This window comes from Tyto alba, unplaced genomic scaffold (assembly GCF_018691265.1).
Source record: "Tyto alba isolate M040663 unplaced genomic scaffold, T.alba_DEE_v4.0 Super-Scaffold_41, whole genome shotgun sequence".
Taxonomy (NCBI): Eukaryota; Metazoa; Chordata; class Aves; order Strigiformes; family Tytonidae; genus Tyto; species Tyto alba.
The window spans coordinates 22,135,803-22,154,667 of NW_024881317.1; the positions used below are offsets into that span (position 1 = coordinate 22,135,803).

The 18,865-nt window shown below is 40.4% G+C and overlaps 1 protein-coding gene across 4 annotated transcripts in view; it reads left to right on the forward strand.

Annotated features, from left to right (window-relative positions):
* Nucleotides 1–18,865, forward strand: part of NPTN (neuroplastin) — a 58,238-nt gene that overhangs the window by 9,106 nt on the left and 30,267 nt on the right. For 3 of the 4 annotated variants that reach the window (XM_042804042.1, XM_042804041.1, XM_042804043.1), the window contains exon 2: nt 16,247–16,594. The exons of the other annotated variant lie outside the window; for it this stretch is intronic. In XM_042804042.1, coding sequence (XP_042659976.1) covers nt 16,247–16,594 — 348 coding nt within the window. The remainder of the gene's footprint in view (nt 1–16,246; nt 16,595–18,865) is intronic. 4 annotated transcript variants of the gene reach the window in all.

Consider the following 18,865-nt stretch of genomic DNA (forward strand, 5'->3'; position numbering starts at 1 on the left):
ATAGTCACAGAATAAACTTTTATTCTGAGCTGGAGGCATTATCCTGTTTCTTGAACTTGTAGCTGAAGACTTGCAGTGTAGGCTCTATCAGGTAGCTTAGGTTATGCTTGTGATTCCCACAATGACTCCAGGAAAATAAATAGGAAGTTCATTATTTGGAGATACCATTTTATTAAGTGTTTGCATATGGTAAGACAAGCTCTGCAGCTAACTACTTCTTCTTGGTATGACTGCCAGGCTACATAAACAGTGAGTTCAGTTATTAGTTGGTGTTGAGGTTTACCACTTTGCTAGCAGAGAGTTGCCTTGGGGGAGTGTTTTCAGAATCCAGAAGCAGCTGAACATCTTGGTTTTGTGACTCAGAGCTACTCTGTGCTTGGCCTCTGGAAGCCTCTGGATGGGCTTTTCCCCATTTGTATGTGTTTGGAAAGCTAGGGCTTGCCTGGTCTGGCTTCCCCCCACCCCACTGCATTTTCATGCTGGAACGAAAAAGACAGGTCTAACAAAGTGAGCAGAGCTGTTCCTGTCTGCTACGCTGTATATGACCCATCCCACTAGAAACGAGTGATTTTTTTTTTTTTTTTTTTTTTTTTTTTTTTTTTTTTTTAACCTAATGGTGAAATCTGAGTGTGTCTCAAGGCATGGGAGGATTTGGCATAGCTAGTTCTAAATTGCAGGTGAAAGGACTGTCTTTGGCAGTTACTTGAATAAACAGTTTAGTTACACTTGAAGAGCTTTTCTTTTGTACAATTGCTCTAAATCTGCACAAAGAGAAAAATACCTTCAGATTGCCATACCCTTTGTACTTCATTTCACTTCTTAAAGTGGTATGTTTGGTGCTTGTTTGGTCCCCATAATCTGGGAACTAACACTGCCAGTTACGTCTGTCTTCTTTCATTTGGGGTACTTGCCCTTTTGCTCTTACAAGCTTCACCCCTTTGTGCAAGCCTGGGGATGACCATTGGTCTCTGGTCTGACATCAGTGTTTTCAGAACTGCCAAAAAAAAGTTGCATTTCACAAAATTGTCCTCTCTCCCTTCTGTATTTGAGTTTGTGTTTATGTTGATGACTAGCACCCATCTTTAGGTCGCATTCGCCTTTGGATTTCCCCTTCCTGTGTAAGTGCTATCACCTCTGACCCTTGTATTTTTGGAAGTATTTGAGCTTTATCCTATTTTTACCAATTCTTTCATTATGCAAAATGGTTGGTAAAGATGCTTGAGTACCTGGCTGTAACCATTCTGTACTGTGAGACCTTTTCTGCTTGTTGTCAAACATGACAGCAGTGTAAATGTTTTAATTTCCCTCTGTTGTTTTATTTGTGTTCAGATTTGTTATGGTGTAACTCTCCCCATTTTTGTCCCTGTAACTTTGACAGAGAGGACAGTGTGTGGTAATGCAGCGTTCCCTTCCTGGCTCTTTGCTTCCAGAAGCAAAATTGCTTGGTGTCAGTGTGACAGTTTGCATCTCTCCCAGTTTTTAGGGTACTGAACTCAATATGAGACTTGGATAGGCAATATCAATGGTTTACTTTCAGACTTAATTTGCTTAATTCTTAACTGACGGGTTTTTCAACACTTTGCTGCAAGTTCTGTGGTGCTCAGTAGCAATTTACAGTCTCACTTAAGGGTATAAGATAGTTTTAAGTAAAGCTGCACGTTTTAAGTCTCAGACTCCCAAAGCTCCTATTTTTAGCAATACCAGGATCAATTTAGTGACCCCAATCTTGAGCCATATGGAGTAAGTAAAAAAAAAAAAAAAAAGTTGTTGTTTCTAGGAAGAGAATTAGTTGGGAAAATGGAACAATAATGACAGGATAGAGAGAAATAGCTTTTAAGGCGTTGTAAATAATGGCCAAGGCAGGAATGGTAAAAGGGTGTGGATGAATACAGGACTGTTTAGTGTCTTGTCCTTCCATGTACCTTTACCTTCATCTTCTCAAGTATTTTAAGTAGATGCAATAAGGTCTGTAGCTTTTTTAGTACACTGTAAGCATCTGGGAGTTACAGGTTTGTCAGTGGCCTATATTAACGGTTTTCAGCAAAGCATTATCACATTCTTTATTGTTGTCCCTTTAATTATGCCTCTCCTAGGCAGCAAAGTAACTGCAGAGATGATTTATCCTTTTAACAGCACCTGCCAAATGTTAACCTGGCATTGGCTGTCAAGACAGTACAGGTATGAGCGTGCTCTGTACTGCATTGCTGCTCTCCTGTTTCGGGGCCTCAGTGTGACAAAATGAAGTGGAATTCCCAAAGGGCTTTACAAATATTACATTGTCGTCCTCCTTTTGCAACTTGAGACAGAGCTCTTCCCTCTCAGGTGGAAAATTACTAAATAAAGCTTTTTTATATCTTTGTGGAAATATAAACTTGCTTTAAGATGGCAATGAAAACATCACCTTTGGTTTAGGAAAACCCTTAGCAGCAAGTTCTTGAAGGCTGACAGAAGATTATGTTGGTCCTGTTCTTACATTCTTGCCACAACCACCACTGTTAAAGGCCTGCTACAGGATAGCTTCTGTCAGTGCTTTTATCTGGTTTCTAGTAAGGTATTTAAAAGAGATCTTTTAATGCTGCTGTAAAATGACTGCACAATTGAGTGTGGTCTTTCTTTCAAGAGCATGTGAAAGACTTCTTCGTGTTGTCATCATGTTATTAAGTATGACAGCTCTTTAACAGTGCTGTGATATAAAATAGAGGTAGTACCTTTTTTACTTGAGTTTAGGGAGATGATTCAAATGAGATTTTAATAGGTCACCATTAATACTCTTCTCAAACACCAAACAAATCTCTAAAATCTAGTTTAAACACTCCTAAGTATATTGCAGCTGTGCTTCTGGATTCCCTGGTATCTTGCATAAGCTGGACTTGAGTTCTAATGGTTCAGGCATGCCTGATCTTGCCACTGCCTTCTGTGTAGTACTTTATTTTTCTTCTAGATCTCATCAATTTTATAGTGATGTCATCTCAAACACTTCCCTATCAAGCTTCTAGTGTTCACTCCCATCAAGCTATCTGCGTAAATGCATTCTATCGGTGATGTGGTGGTGCTGCTGCTGAGTTCAAAAAATCAGAAGAAATTCCGAATCAATGTTTAAAGACTGCTTAGTGAACTGTTAGGGGGCTTTACTTGTTACATTTAGCAGATACAGTTTTTGTTTCAATGTTTAAAGACTGCTTAGTGAACTGTTAGGGGGCTTTACTTGTTACATTTAGCAGATACAGTTTTTGTTTGGTGTTTTTTTTTTTCCTAATTTTTTACTAATATTCAATTGGCAATGGCAGCACAGTCGTGGTGTTTTGTGAATTTTCTTCTTTACACTGAAAAAAGGAACAGGTGTCTCTCAGAATTTTATGTCATCTCCCTTTTATGCTGCCTGCTTGAAGAGTCCAAACCTGCTTCATTCTTAATTGGATTGCTGCTTTTGCTGCAAAAGATAGGGGAGCCTACTCAAGAGGGCTCTAGTCTGTGTTTAAAGATATAAGGCTGACTCTCTTAGATAGAAGACCCAGAAGCTCAAAAATGGACCCCCCCTTAACCACAGCTGGCATTTGGGGGAGTTTTGTTGCCCTTCAGCATGGAATCTGTGAGACATGAGGCTGAAGTCAGGAGGTGTGAGTGGCTCAGAACCCTGTGATAAGCAGCCTTTGGCTGCAGGAAGGTGATTTCTGTGTGTGGATTAGGATGCACAGTGTGGGTAATCACAAGTTAGGCTTGCATTAATCTTGGCTGATTCTGAGCTTGAATTTCATCTCATAAATAGTGATATTCGATGCTGTAGAGGAGCTGCCCTTAAAAGTTTATTTTTGTGTTAATAATCTAAGTGGTGTCAGTAGGCCATCAGGGAAATCAAACACCCAGTCCAAGGAAGGATCTGATTTATGATGTAACCCTGATGCAGCTGCGTGTGCTGGTATGAGGCGGTGGGAAAGGCAATTCCTATTGGCATGGCCTATGTGCAGATGATAAGTGTTGGTAGACAGCTTGATGGGGATGTCTGAGTTAGCAGAGCGTTCCTGTGGTCAAAGGCATGCTTTTAGGTTTTGACACAGATGTGTCAAAACAGGATGAAGCTGAACTGCCTTGTAGAAATGGCTTGGGGAACAATATTATTTGAAAATGCAACTGGGAACAAGCATCTCTCGATTTGCAAAGCAGTGTAAATCTGGCAAACAAATTGTGGCATCTCTGCTACGTGTTATTACATTTCCTTCTTGCCTTCCTCTTCCCTGTAACTGGAATGCTGTAATGGTGTTCTTCTGGAGAATAGCCTGTTTTAGGGGCTGTCTGCTGCTGTGTGTATGCACTGCATAGCTTGGCTGACAAGGGAAATCAAGACCTGAGCGGCTAGGGATCTGTTACTCTGAAGTTAGCCATTAGTAGGCAGTAATTCTCTCCAGCTATGGAGAGCATAAACTTTTGAAGTAAATAAAGCATCCCTCCTCTAAATCTAACCCATCTCCTGCAGCGGGGCTAGTGTTTTTACGTATTATTAGGCAGATCTTTCTCTGTTAAAAATTGAACTCTGGTTTACACTTAAAAATATATTGTACCTAAAATGTCTTGTACCTTTTGCTAATAGCATTTCTTGTGCACATAGAGGAATTTTTTTTTTTTTTTTTTCCCTGAATGACTTGTTCTTAGCCCTGCCTCGGATTGTGTGACCTGTTACATAAGCCAACAATTCTGCAAAGGGTGTTTCTTTTAAAAGGTCATTGTATTAAAATGTCCTGCTGCTTCATCACTGATGAGATGGAGCAGCTCATACTTCTGCAGAATGCGTAAAAGGGAAGAGAAGAGGTTTGCCATTTGGTATGTGCTTTCTTCATGCTAAAGAGAAATGTAATCAGTCTCCTTTCAAATACACGTTTGTTAGATCAGGAAAGGTCAAAGCAAAATTGAGGAGTACTTTTAAACCTTTAGCTTTCTAATGACATAGACTGAGGATTTTAAATAACTAATGAACACAAGATATTTTTCATTATCCTCACCAACATTTTATAGTGTTTTCAGTATTTTTAAGATGCAAGTCTAGTGGTCTTAAAAATTTTTTGAGATCTCTAGCAGGCTTCAGTTGTTGTATTACACATGAACACTGGACAAATTTAAAATGTTTTCTATTGTAACTCTGCTTTTCTGTGTTGTGAGGCTGAATTCCTTCCCGCTTATTTCCAAGGAGTGGGTTCCTAGTTGTTAACAATTATTTTTTGGCAATATCCAAGAGGCTTTTTGCTCCTGTGTCTTTCTCCTTTAGAGAGATTCTTGTATATTCCTTAACTGCAACAATAATATTTCAGTAGTGACTTAAAGTAATTAAAAGTAATAAATGCTGGATTATTTAGTGTTTGGGTTTGGTTTTGTGTTTTTGTATTTTTTTTCTTTTTTCTTCTCCCTGCATGGTTGATTGTAAGCCTTTTTGTCCTTAAGTTGTACAAGGGAGAAGCAAAAATGCAAAGAACAGTAGAGCAATGCTTGCCTTTTCTGAGAAACTAGTCTACAGATTCTCCATGGAAGGTAGTCTTGCGATCAATGCTTCTTGATGTGTTCAAACCAGCTTTCTGGCAGTGTGTGCTCTTTTAGAACAACCAGGTGTGCAAAAGCAGCATTACATTGTTTTAAAAAGGCTTGGTGTAGCATCCTGTGCTATGCTGGAATCAGGCAAGCAACAGCCGCAGCGCCTTCACGTGATTAGGTTGGGTGCCTGATACCAACAGCCAGTTAGAAGTGTCTGTAGGTAAGGGGATTTTTTTTGCCTTTGGATTAGAATAGTTTATAGCTCAAGGTTTTACTGCAGGGAGAGCATGGATACTTAATGAACCTGATTACCACTTACACATCTGCTTTGAATCCTAATCAGTTGACTAGAGAATGAAAAGTGCCTTAAGTCACTTGACTCTTGCATCAGCCCTCCAACACCAAGCCTTTCAGACCGTAGTCAGCCCAGGGGAACATTTTCTAGTCATGTGTATAGCATTGAGGAACGTGATGATGACTAGTCTCTGTGGGATCCTAAGATATTTTAATATTAAGACTGGCTTGTGTTTTGCTGGCGTTGCCCTGATTTGAGATGCGTGTCCTCTGTGAGGACCAACTTGCTGCTTTCCTGGAATTGCTCAAATGGCTTTGTCATCCACATTTGCTTAATTGTTGTTACATAAGTTATTGGTCTATACGAGCTGCCGAATGAAGCTACCCAGACTTGCCTTTTTAAAAGCACGTGATTGAAATGCTACATAGCTAAATATAATTCTGTTTCTGATGTTGTCTTGTGTGCTACTTGCAGCATATGTGAGCTACTTCAAAGATGGCTAGGAGTAGTTCTTGACTGACATCCTTTAATATTTTCTTTGAAATATGAAGAAATGTGCATTTTAAGGCACTGTACAAACGCATGGACTTGCTCTTGATCCAGATCCCATTAACCATTTCACAGGGAATTTAATCTGTGAACTGATCAGTTAGAATCAGAGTTAGCTTCATAATGTCTCTGCTGATCTATTGTTGATTTGGGGAGTGTTGGTCCAAGTGTTATAAGCAAACGAGAGATTTTTCTATACTTCCTGTAGAAGTGAATGCTTTGATATCATGTCTGCAGTAATATTTAAAAAGATCTCTCCAATCAGGATATCTCGAGCAGAGAGAATCACTTTAATACATAAACTCACAGGGCAGGGAGGCTTGGAGCTTCCTAGTTTGAGTCCTTCCAGGCCTCTAAGCGGATGGGCTTAAAACAAAAAGCAGACTTTGATAAGGAAGAAGTATAAATTGAAGATAGAGCTTGCACTCAGTAGAAAATGAGCCATGGCAGGGACTGCAGAATATGCTTTAGGGACAAGCTTGTGCAAAAATAGCATCTTTTTACCCCATGTCTGCTCCTCATGTGTCATCTGAGCAGTTAGTTTATACATGCAAACCACTGCTTTAGTTATCATCACTTTTAAATCCTTTACAGAAAAATACAGGAATTGACAAGTTAAAGATCTTTAACAAAGAAAGCAATTACATGTTGATATCAAGCTTTGCTTACTGCTTTAAAGTGGAATGTATTTCAATTTTGTTCTGTCATTTTTCCAGTAACTAGGTGAAATACCAACTTTCCCAGTTGTTTGTAAAAGACCTAAGTCAGCATTCCACTTACTACTTTAGATTAGATTATGCTCTTTTATAGCACCAGAGAAGTAGAACAACTTTGTTCTTTCCAGTTAAAGAACTGGGAAAAAAGATCTGTGAACTCCTCCACTTCAAAATGTGAACTATAGCCAACAGGCTGAAGTCAATATGGAGCCAAAATGAGGGAGTAAATATTAATTTATTGTTCTGACTATTCATCTCTTGCTGGCTATTCTAAACTTGAATCTATGTTCATGTCTCCTACTTTATGGTATCAAACATACAGCTATGGGGTTGTTACAAAAGTAGAAGAATTGTAAACACTGTCCACCACTCATGAAATTGTGTGTGAATATGAGAAAGATGTCCGGAGAAGGTTTCTGAACCCAAACAATTTATATAATGAGAATGTATCTGGGGTGAAAGTAATTTCCTGAAATTGGAAGTGCATAACTGTAATTGCTATGACACACTAGTGTCTTTTCTATCCAGTAGTGTTTCTGTGAACTGTGGTTTGATGCATTTTTTTTTTTAGGGAATTATGGTTACTGAGATCAGGTTTTGCACAATAAAAGTGACCATAAAATAACAGGTACACTTGAAAGTCATTGCAGTGTGAAGTTATGCATTGCTCTTTTATTCCGAGGAGACTCTTGAATAAAAGCATCCATGATGTGAATGTGTGTGGAAGATGATGAATGGATAGTTTGAAGGTCCCCATCTGATCTAAGGGGGAGGTGGTTGGACCAGAGGACCTTCAGAAATCCTTTCCCATCTGAATTCTCTGATTTATAACCCAGAAGCTGATCACTGTGTCCGTTGTCCATCCATCTGTGCAGATAAGTGTCTCTTGGCTATGTGGGGCATATTTCCAGGATGGCCTCGCAACAGCGAAGGCTCTGAAACCATTTACTTAAGGACTCTCTGAATTTTACTTCAGCAAACAAATGCAATTAGTTTGTCCATAAATCTTTTTGCATGTCAAACTAAGCAAGGTTTTCTAATGCACCGAGAAATGAGGAATGTTGGCCTGTATCCAGAAAATATTAATCCTCATGTCTGCAGACCTGAAGAAAGTAATCCTCAGGTTTCCCTCTCTGTGAAATTAATCTAACGCTACATCATGGGCTCATGCATTTTATATGATGCTCTCTGGGTAATGTTTTCCTTTGTAGCAAGTCATAACCCACCTCCAGCTATAGAAAGATGAGATTGCAGGAATTGAATTTAATGTATTGCTTCAGTTCTCAGTATGCTTATAGATGGTATAGGCTCATCTGGATATCTGATACGCATGTCAAAGTGCTCTTTTTAAAGCGGCTTCTGTAGTTGGCTAAAGAAGAGGGCAAAACAGACCACGAAAATTAATGCCAATTTTTAGTTTATGGAACTGGGGCAGTGCATTTTGGAGACCATAGCCCCTCTGATGCAGCCCATGATGGTTATGGTTGCTGGGGCAGCTGGGGAGTCATACTTGGCAAAGAGGACAGGGAGGGCACTGTAAAACTTGAACCCCTCTCTTATTAGTGAAGTGATTTAAGACCAAATTCCTTTCTTATCAGTGGTATGATTAAAAGCCATGCTCTCTAGTGAGAAAAAAAATAGGAAACCATCAAATCTACTAGATGATAGGTGAAAAGAGGCAGTATTCTTTAGTGCTTTCGGTGGAATTGAGGTATCTTCACCCTTCTCCTCCAGCTGACATGCCGGCTGTCACTTCTTTTGTAGATTTGACTAATTTCAAATACCTTGGTTTAGTAAAGGTGAGCACTGGGAAGAAACGAAACGTTAATTAGATTGCCTTTTTTCCATCTTAAATGAAGTAAAAATGCAATACTTTGACAAAGTGATGGTGGTTTTTTTTTGCCCTCAAAAAAATTATCACTTAATTAACACCCTCCAGTGAAGAAGAAAAAGGTGTTAATTAGATAGGGTACCAGTTTAAGTAGGAGACACCTGGTGCTGGTGTTTTCAAAGCCCCGATGATGGGTGCAGTAGGAAAATGGAGAGGGGAGAGTAGGAGGGCAGCTTCTTATTTAGTTTTCTTTGATATTCTAATGCAAGTTAAGTGAGACTGTTGCCATGTAATAAAGGTGAAAATAAGTTGAAGTGAGGGCAGAGCAAAGCCAGCTGAGAAGGGGCTTTGTGGACTGCCCAAGATGATCTGTGCTTTCATATTTTAATGAGGTCTTTATAGCTAGCACTTAGTTTCAACCGCTTTCCTGAGACTGGGATCGATCTGGTCATTCCCTGGAGCTCCAGCCACGCTTTGAAGCTGCTGAGTCCTGGTATCAGGACCAGACTTCCCTTGGGAGGAGGTGGTTGTCAGTGAGGCAGTACTCCTGCAGCCTTTCAGGAGCTTGTGAAGTGTTTGCATCTGGTTAAGTTACATTCTTTCCTTTTGAATCCTCATAACTGCAGGTTTTTCTTAAATCTCTTGATTTTCTGTAGTGGAATTATCTAGTTGCTCTGAAGCATGTGCCAGTGGTGGTAAAGCTTTGTTTTGTTTCACCTGTGCAGAGTCTAGGGTGCTTGGAAAAGTTGGAAGAATTTCTTTTTTGTTTTTAATTAAAAAAAACCCATAGACTGCATAATCCAGAATACCAATTAGAAAAAAAGTGTGAGAACAGTCTAATGAAGAGACATCACTGAACGCTTCAATCCTAATGCCTATTTTTGGTAGCAGAGCTTCAGTACCAAAGGTGATGGCATTTGCTAGAGTAACATCAGTATTTTACCTGGAGCATTTTGACTAACAGTGGTCTATAGAACATACAAAACTTCACTTTGGCAAAGATACTTGCTTTTTTTGCTATTTCATTTAGGAAAGGCATTCCTGAAGGCATATATTTACAAAAATGAATTACATTATGTTAATAAGGAAATTTTTAATGGGTTTTCAGAGACAAAGGAAAGCAAAAAAAGGGCCGGCTTGGTTGTTTTTTGTTCAGTCTATAAATAAGTGGAATTGCAGGCAAAACTCAATCAATGCACAGAAATAAAATCTCCAGAACTGTGCTAGAGGCCTGAGAGCAAAGGAGCAGCAATGAAATACAGGCACATGGTGGGCTAATAAGACAAATAGGAAACATCAGCCTCTTGCTGTTTACATGACAGTTTTCACTGTAAATATAGACAATCCATAAAGTGTTTGGTCCCTAAACAGTCTACATTTTATCTGTGGTTTGTGGGTTCATCCTAAAAATCAGGTTTATTTTTGCACTGGCTTTATAAACTCTCTTTTGTGAGCTTTGAACTGTGTTTTCTTTCTTCATATAAGTGGAATTCTTTACAGGATAAAGATAGGATCAGGATAGGAGAGGAGCATTATCTGGCTTGGTGGAGATGTGCGCTGCTTTGTCCCGGACTATAAAATTGCTTTGTTAAAGCTATGTTCTTTGTGGTTGAAAACATTCTTGGAAATACATTGCATTTCCTTCATCTGGGTCACCTTTGTATGTTTTTGTGCATGTGTCCTGCTTGGAACCTCTCTGAACAGCCCCTTGTGCTCTTGGGCCTCATAGCTTCTTGTTTCCCGATCTTTGCAGACTCATTTTTCAAGAGAGTCTCCTCTTGCTATTTGATGTTGATGGTTTTGTGCTTGCTTTCAGCTTTAATCTTCATGCTTGATACACGTAACACAGAGATGAATTAGTTAGTTCTATGTTGTTAGGGCTTTTTGCAATACCTGCATTTCATTTAAACCTGGTTGTTTCTGTCCTTGTTGGGACTGGTTTAACACTTCTTTCCTCATCTAGCACTTACCTATGTTTTCTTAAGGCAAAACATAGCTTTATCTTTTAAAGCCCTTTCTTTAGACCAGTCTTCAACTTGGGGAGATCAGTACTCTCCCCTGCTTTGCTTCTCCAGTGCCATGGTCATTGATTTGTTTGCAACCTCGTGCATCTTGTGTTAAATTTCAGTAACAAAAGGATATTTAAATCAATAGCGCAATCACTTCTGCAAATCAAGGGTGATTCTGTCAGGTACTGCTTTCTGTATATTCTTAGACTGCTAGCATATTTTATAATAATTGTTCATCTCTCTCTCAAAATCCTATTTTGTGTGTTGATTCTATCAGGTGAGAAAATTGGGAAGCTCTTTGGTCATTGCGGTACTGGTTTTAAGCTATTCAGGGGGGCTCCAGCCAGGGTGGAACACAAGCTGCTCTACAGGCTTCAGAACTTGGTCAACATTACAGTTAAATATTTACCACCCGCTTCTAATATGTATACATTTCTAGTTGCATGCTGTATTTCATCCTACACATGATCACATCAGCAAGAGGATAAGCCTTGTTCCTTCTCTCACCTGCACTTCTTCTCAGAGGTACTTGGTTACAGACTCTTCGCTGGCTTCTGTCAGTGAGGGAGAGAGCTGCAGTTGGAAGGGGTGCTGCTGTCATGGGGAAGTTGGAAGGGGTATTGCTAGTATGTAAAGCTGTGATTCATTTATATGCTAAAGCTGGAACACGTAGCTTGGCTTGGCCTCACTTGCTTTTGGCCAACAGGTAACTCATAAATATTGACAGAAGGAAAATTAATCTGCAAAGGTGTCTTTCATTGATAAAGCCTCATTAATGAAAACAGGTTGCTCAGGAGTGGTAAAGCTAGGCGTTTATGCTCATTTAAACTCTCCATCTTAAGGCTGCTTGTCCACTCTCTTCTGAACTCTATATTTGTCTAATGTGGAGATTTTCCAGCTTTATGGTTCTGGGAGTCTGCTGCTTAAGTTTCTCTTACTGCATATGGAAATATTTGACTGCCCTTTTGAATAGCTCTTAGCTTTTCCCTCACTCCTAGTGTACCTGTCCTTCAAAATGCAGGTTTTTTTCTTAAACTGGATTTAGTGGTTCTTCACTACAATACAAATTTTTAACATACAGTTTGTGAAGAGCCCTGCTGCACGCTGGATTTCTGTAGTCTTTGGCAGAATTGTATGTGGAGACTGACCTGTTTTTCTAATTTTAGAGCATTAGTCCATTGATTTCATCACCTTTATCCTCACAATTGGTGGATGAGATCAAATCTTCAATAACCAAACATCAATTCAGAATTGATATAATATTATTGCAGCTTGTTCTTAATTCTGTCCTTCAGTCACATAACCACCAACTAATAACAAAAAAAAAATATTGGTTGGAAACATAATAGTGTACTTGAATAGCTACACCTTCTGAGCCATCGTATGTTCTCTTTCTTGCATTCTGGTATATCACGAAGACTTGTAAAGACCTTGTGAGAGATATTTAACAATAGGTTTTCTCTTGTTCGTTTATGCATGATAGCAATTAGCTTTGAAAATATCCAAAACCGGAAGAACCCTCCCCTCAAACACCTTCTTTTAATGTGGAAAACTTGCTGTATAACAGAATAACTAATTTATGACTATAATGAAGTAAATACAGTTGTCAATATAATGAAAATTTACAGTATTAAAACTTCAACAGAATGTTTCCTTGTAAGCACTTGAAGATGCTTATTCCTATTGTATTTGACATTAGGGATTCTCGTAAGATGGGGGCTATTCTGCTACTTCCTGTGGGTCTGTATGATTTTAAGGAATGATCTGTGGATTACTGCCTCCTTCCTCCACCCTTCCAAGAGCCCTGACCTTTGCGAGCTTTTGAATAGTGGCCGCAGTTTTGCTCTGCTGTTTTGTACAGGGCTGACACTTGCAAGCTGAAGCTGACAATGATTTTTGCAACCAGTGCTTCTTACAGTTTACACATTGGAAATAAGACAGCTATAAATTACAGATGAGGGCAGGCTTTCAGTTTTAAACAGGTACAGTAAAATCACTTTAACAACCCTGATTTCTTGGATTAGTCTGTTTGTATTTTGGTGCATACTTGTTCTTTTGATGCTCCAGACTCTGAACTGTTCAGACTGTGGTAATAACAAAGCAGCAAGTACTGTGCTTGGAGAAGACCAAGTAAGGAAACTGTTGGGCTCCAAAAGCCTCTTATGTAAGCGAAGAAATCTGTATAGTGTCATTTTCTGTTTGGTTTTGAGCAATTAAGGAAATCGCTGACAATTGCCAAAAAGCAGGAGTACTTTGGTTTCCAGACTCCTGTTGTTACAAGGAGCATTCTCTGTAATATTTAGCCTTTTTTTTCCTTTAAACACGTTGTCTTATTACTGGCAGATTTTGGCTCTTTTTGCAGCTTCTGGCTAGGTGTCTTAATCAGAAATGGCCCTCTGGCAGATGTACAGTAGCTGGAAGCATTGCCTCAACTTACTGATGCCACTTGAGGTATTGCCTTTGCTGTTTCTGAACAACTGAAAATGTAAAACATTAACCTGAGACTCTTGTGTAGAGTTTTCAGTAGCACTGCTGGTCCTGTGTAATTAATTTGCATATGGAGGCTTTTCTACCACCTTCATTCACATTTGCCCTTCCAGGATTTTATTCTAACCTGGAACACCCTTTTAAAGAGCACTTCATCTCTTGGTGGGGTGGGAGGGGCCACCAAATTCAGTTTGTGCTTTTTCTTTGCCATCATTATAGAGTTATCTCTGCTGATGACACGATTACTCGGATAAAGGTTGTGTTGCATTGAAATGCATCATAACTTGAGGCATTTTTCAAGAGGATTTGAAACTAATGGAAGTGTAGGATTTAAAACTTAAACCTGGAGAATATTTACTAAAGAGACCTTTTGATGCAGTTGTCCAGTTCAAGTTTAATCTTTTAAAATTATTTTTAGGCTTTGTGCAAAAGTTATAATACTTTTAACAGCTTAGCGAATGCAGAATCAGATTGAAAACCAAAAGCTTTTGACAGCTTCTTTTAATCAAATTAGAGATACTCCTTTTAATAAGAGGATTTACAGTACTCTTCCATACCACATATGTCTATTGTGTAGCCTCAGCAGCAGTGCAGCTCACAGTTATTTTAAAATATACAATTACACCCCTTCACCCCTGCCACAAAGTCTAGGTAAGAAGCCTTTCTTGCAGAAATGGTTGCTTAGTAGCCAGGACATCTGGAGAAGTAGGATTGAATTTCAACTTTGGGGTTTTGGGTCACTTGGCCTTTGACTCCAGGGATGCATCTCATGGTGGGGGTTCGTCATCTCTGTGCATCAGTGTTTAGTGAAAACTGGGAACCTGCAGAAGGGGGATCATTTTCTGGGCAGTCTTCCCTGAGCTACTGCCAACTCTTTGGCTGTGAGTGGCATTTCACTATTATGGTGGAAGGTATGTAAAGAAAGGCTGTAGCGTAGGATAGAGAACCACTAAGATTGGGAAAGAAGGTAGCCTATGGTATATGCTACTGCTTTAGCCTATTGCGTCTAGAAAACCACATTGAGATAGATGCCAGTCTCGCTCTTTGATTTATGCCTCTATGGGAATACAAAATCTTCCTCGTTCAGCATCCCTTGAAATGGGGACAGTCCAGCAGAGCAAGATCATAACCTGTTCTCCTGTTTTACCTCAAACAGCAGTGGGAAAACAGTGTGATCCTTGTTAACCTCAAGAAGCAGCAACAGTGGTCTTAGTGCAATTCGTAACTGCCAGTAATTAGGGCACTTCTAGTGCAATAGCTTTTTCCCCTCTCTCCCTGCAGCAGCGGATTATTTGCTGTAGTATTTCTCCTGAGCGTAGTGCTCGCCTCCATTAGTGCTGGAGTACAAGGCTGGAGAATCCTTGTCAAATGAGTTTGTAATTGAAACAGTTTGAGGTTAGTATTTTTTTCTCCTGAGTAACTTGTTCTTGTAAGCTGTTACTTGCTGCTACAACGCAGTTGCTCTTCAGTGCCAGCAAAGACACTTGTGTGTGCTCTAGAGACTCTTGGTCTTGTTTTCTTGCCATTCTTTAGAGATGCATCTATAGTGCAAACTTCCCATGTAGTTGTCTGTCAGTGTATATATAACTGTTTGCTTCACTGTTTCATGAGTGTGGTCAAACAATCTGGGGAGGGGTGGTGGTGCTATTTAAGGAATGTGCATCAGAAATTTTCCTAAGGCTTTTAAGTCCACCTTTTGATTTTCTGAAATCCGTTGAATTGTCTTTTAATCCTCTTCCTGAGAATAAGCCGTGAATTTGAGGAGGGATGAAACTGAGTTTTATCGGCTCTATGGCCCTTGATGAGAAGTCCTGCTGCCCAGGGAACACAGCAATATGAGGGGTTTTGCTGCATAATCTGTCTGGCCAGCTGTATTCTAATCTTTTAGTTTGGGGGGGGGCTGCTGGTGGGGAAAGAGACTAGCTTTTAAGGCAACACTGTTTTCAATAGATACCTTTGAAAATAGGATTGAAAGACAATTTAGTATGTCTGTGCTCTTAACGCAGCTGTGAAGCTGGTAAGTATTGAAGGATCTTGTGCCATAATAAGGATATTTTGGCCTGATTACGAATGTCAGCAGGGCAGCTTGTTTCTGAAGGCAAAAATCGTGTGGTCTGAAGTACTTTTGATGCTGTCCATTTCAAACTAATGAAATGATCTTTTGACCTGTGTGTGTATATACCACTGAAATTCCCTTTACCTTAGAAGGTTGTGAGACTCCTGGAGCTGTGGTGATCCAGCTACTTCAGGAAAGTAGGTCATTTGTATCTTGGGGAATTCCCTGCCTTGGAAGTCCAAAATAGATGGGAGAAAAGGTCAAAGCAGAGTTCACGATTGCAAGCTGTGTAGGGCAGAAGGTTAGGATCTTGCCCTTTTCCCCCCTGTAGATAGATCATAGAAAGCAAGAAATGCCTTCAGAGAAAAGACATCTGGCCATGAACGCTTAATACTTGCCAAGTGCAAGGTCCACGCAACTGAAAAATGCTTGAGAACCCATCAGTCTGCCCCGTGTCTTGGAGGTACCTCCTTGCTGGTGTGTGTTGCAGCCCGTGGCTTCCCAGGTACAGGTGCCACGGGTGGACTCCCCGGAGTGGTGAGGATGAGCAGCTGATGCTGGGAAGCCGTGCCTCCCGTGAATACTCCGAGTGGAGCGTGCGGCTCTCCAGCTGTCGGCCTCCACCCGCAAGTGCTCCGCGTTGTGTTTTTTCAATGAAAGTTGTGTTACTGTAGATGCTAATGTCTTATCTAATTCTTTGTTTTCTGCACCTCATTGCTTTGTTCTTTATAAGATCTTTTGTTTTCTGCTGCTCTGTCACTGCATTTCTGCTGCCCCTCCCTCTAGCTGGGTTTGTCAAGTCGCCCATGTCAGAAACTAAACTCACGGGGGACGCCTTTGAACTGTACTGTGATGTGGTTGGGAACCCCACTCCAGAGATCCAGTGGTGGTATGCTGAAGTCAACCGGGCTGAGTCTTTCAAACAGCTTTGGGATGGCGCTCGGAAGCGCCGTGTCACCATTAACACTGCCTACGGGGCGAATGGGGTGAGTGTGCTGAGAATAACCCGCCTTACCTTGGAAGACTCTGGGACTTACGAGTGCAGGGCCAGCAACGATCCCAGGAGGAATGACTTGAGACAAAATCCCTCCATAACGTGGATTCGAGCCCAGGCTACTATAAGCATCCTTCAGAGTGAGTCCGGCACCCTACAGTAGTGGTACTGTAGTATCTAGAGGCAGTCTAGTGACCCTTACCCTCCCGTTACCCCGATAAAACCCTCTGCTACCTTGTCCTGTTGTTTTGAACCCCCCAAGACTGCTCCTCCACCAGTAGTGCTGACGTTGTCTGCCATCTGTGTCTCTTCTCCTCAGGATCAAAGGACTTGGGAAAATCTGTGGATCTATTTTGTAGCTTCTGTGTGAAAACAAGCCCAGTGTTGAATTTGTGTTTCTTCCCTACCCCCTTCGGTTTTGTAGTAGGTTTCCAGTCACCTTAATGCTGGCTTCTCCATGAGTGCCTTTACATTCTATTTCTGTGTTCTTCCCAGGTCTAACTGTTTTATTTTTATTTTTATTCTGTTCTCTTGGAACTTCTCTGAATGCCTTCTCACACGGTTTTGGTTGCATATACGCTTCTGTACAAATCCTTCCCTTTGTTACACGTGACCTTTAATGTTTAGATTTTTCCATGAAGTCGTGGTGTTTATTTTCCTTTCTGAACAGCACAGTTTTCCTAATGAGTTCTCTGATGCAGCAGCACTGAGCTGATGCAGCTATTCTTAATCCAGCCCATGGAAGGAGGGGGGACAATATTCCCTTTCCCCTTGTGTTGAGCTAATAACTTTAGCCAAACGACTTTTGGCTGAGAATGCTACTTTTGGCAGCAGAAGAGCTTTCAAAAGCAGAGAATATGGTTGACCCAGAATTGCTTTTTTTGTTCTTTGTTACAAGACTTTTCTGCTGTGTTCAGCTCGCTTCTAGAGCAGTCCCAGACAAGTATGGAAATTTGCGTTGTCAGAGTCAGTAGGGAAGAGCTCTGTTTCATTTTGTGTAAGATGCAAAGCTACATTTGCTAATAAGGATAAGCAAATGTCTAATGAGTTATATGTAGAGTGAATTAAATCTGCAACATGAGCATGCTGCATGGAGGTGCAGGAGAATATTCTTTCTTGGTGATTCCTCAGTGTCCTAAGGTAGCAAAGAGTGGAGTATAGGTGTTGTCTTGCTGTTGTGCTCAGTGCATAAATAAACCTTTTATGTACCACTTTGAGTTTTGTCTGGGTACAAAAATGTCAAACTCTAATTAGTTATGTTTCTGGATAATTTAAAAAAATTAAAGCCCCAAACTCTCTCTAAAGCGTGGTGCTGCCCTCAGCACTGCTGAATCAGAGACATTCCCTCTGGAAAATGGAAACGATACATGTGAAAAAATAGACAGTGAACCCAATGATGTGGATTGACTTGAAAAATTTAAGTGGCATTGGGCTGTTCAGCTGAAACCTGCTCAGCTTTCAGTCCTAAATGCTCGATTCTTCCTTTGTCATTTGAGGTGCCAAAGGACTCAGATGGGTAGATTGCTTGTGTGACCTACAACAGTAAGAGCTGTGCAATTTTAGGAAATGACAGTAGCTTAAGACAAAGCTAAAAAATTTGTCTTATAGGAATAAATGTCTCCTGGAAATCCCCTCTGCCCCTGTTCAGACCTTTAGTGTTTTTTTGGTTTGGGTTTTTGTCTGTTTGTTTGTGGGTTTTTTGTTGTGTTGTTTTTTGTTGTTGTTGTTTAGTTTTTTTGAGTGTGACAATTCTGCAGTGGTCCTGTGCTTCTCTTTTTGTGTCCAGTCAGCTTTAGTGACCTACTGAGGGTGAAAATCCTTTTCATATGAAAAGTTACCATTTGGGAATGAATTACTGTGAAGATGTCTCCATATGGAAAGTGAGTTTTTCCTCTCTCAGGCCATTGGTACTAACCTGCTCCAGGGATTGAAGTTTAACCTTCCGTCTTCCTCCCCAGTTAACAACATCTTGTTGCATCTGGTGCTACTAATTCTGGAGTGTGTATCGTGACTTCATTGCAAAGTGCCTTGTGCCTGGGATAGTTCTTCTGCTTTTGTGTTTTACTCATGGAGGGGGAAATGTTGAACCAAATATTTTAATGCTTTAACTCTGTAATATTGTGTATGTTAAGATATCTGACCAGCTACTGCTTGGGGAACTGACCACTTGGACATCAAACTCCTGCGTGACCATGCTGGAAACACAGATAAGGGGGGGAAGCAGATTTCCACGCTGTCCCTGGAAGGTGGGGACCAACTTATCTGAAGCTGCCCAGTATGTCTCAGCTGCTGTATTGTGTGCTTGAGCAAAGTTTGTCTTTGAAATGAGAATTTTCTGACCTAAACAGTGTTGGAGTTTCCAGCCAATGGTGGCCATTTTACTGCTGGCCTTATTTGACATCAGTGTCACT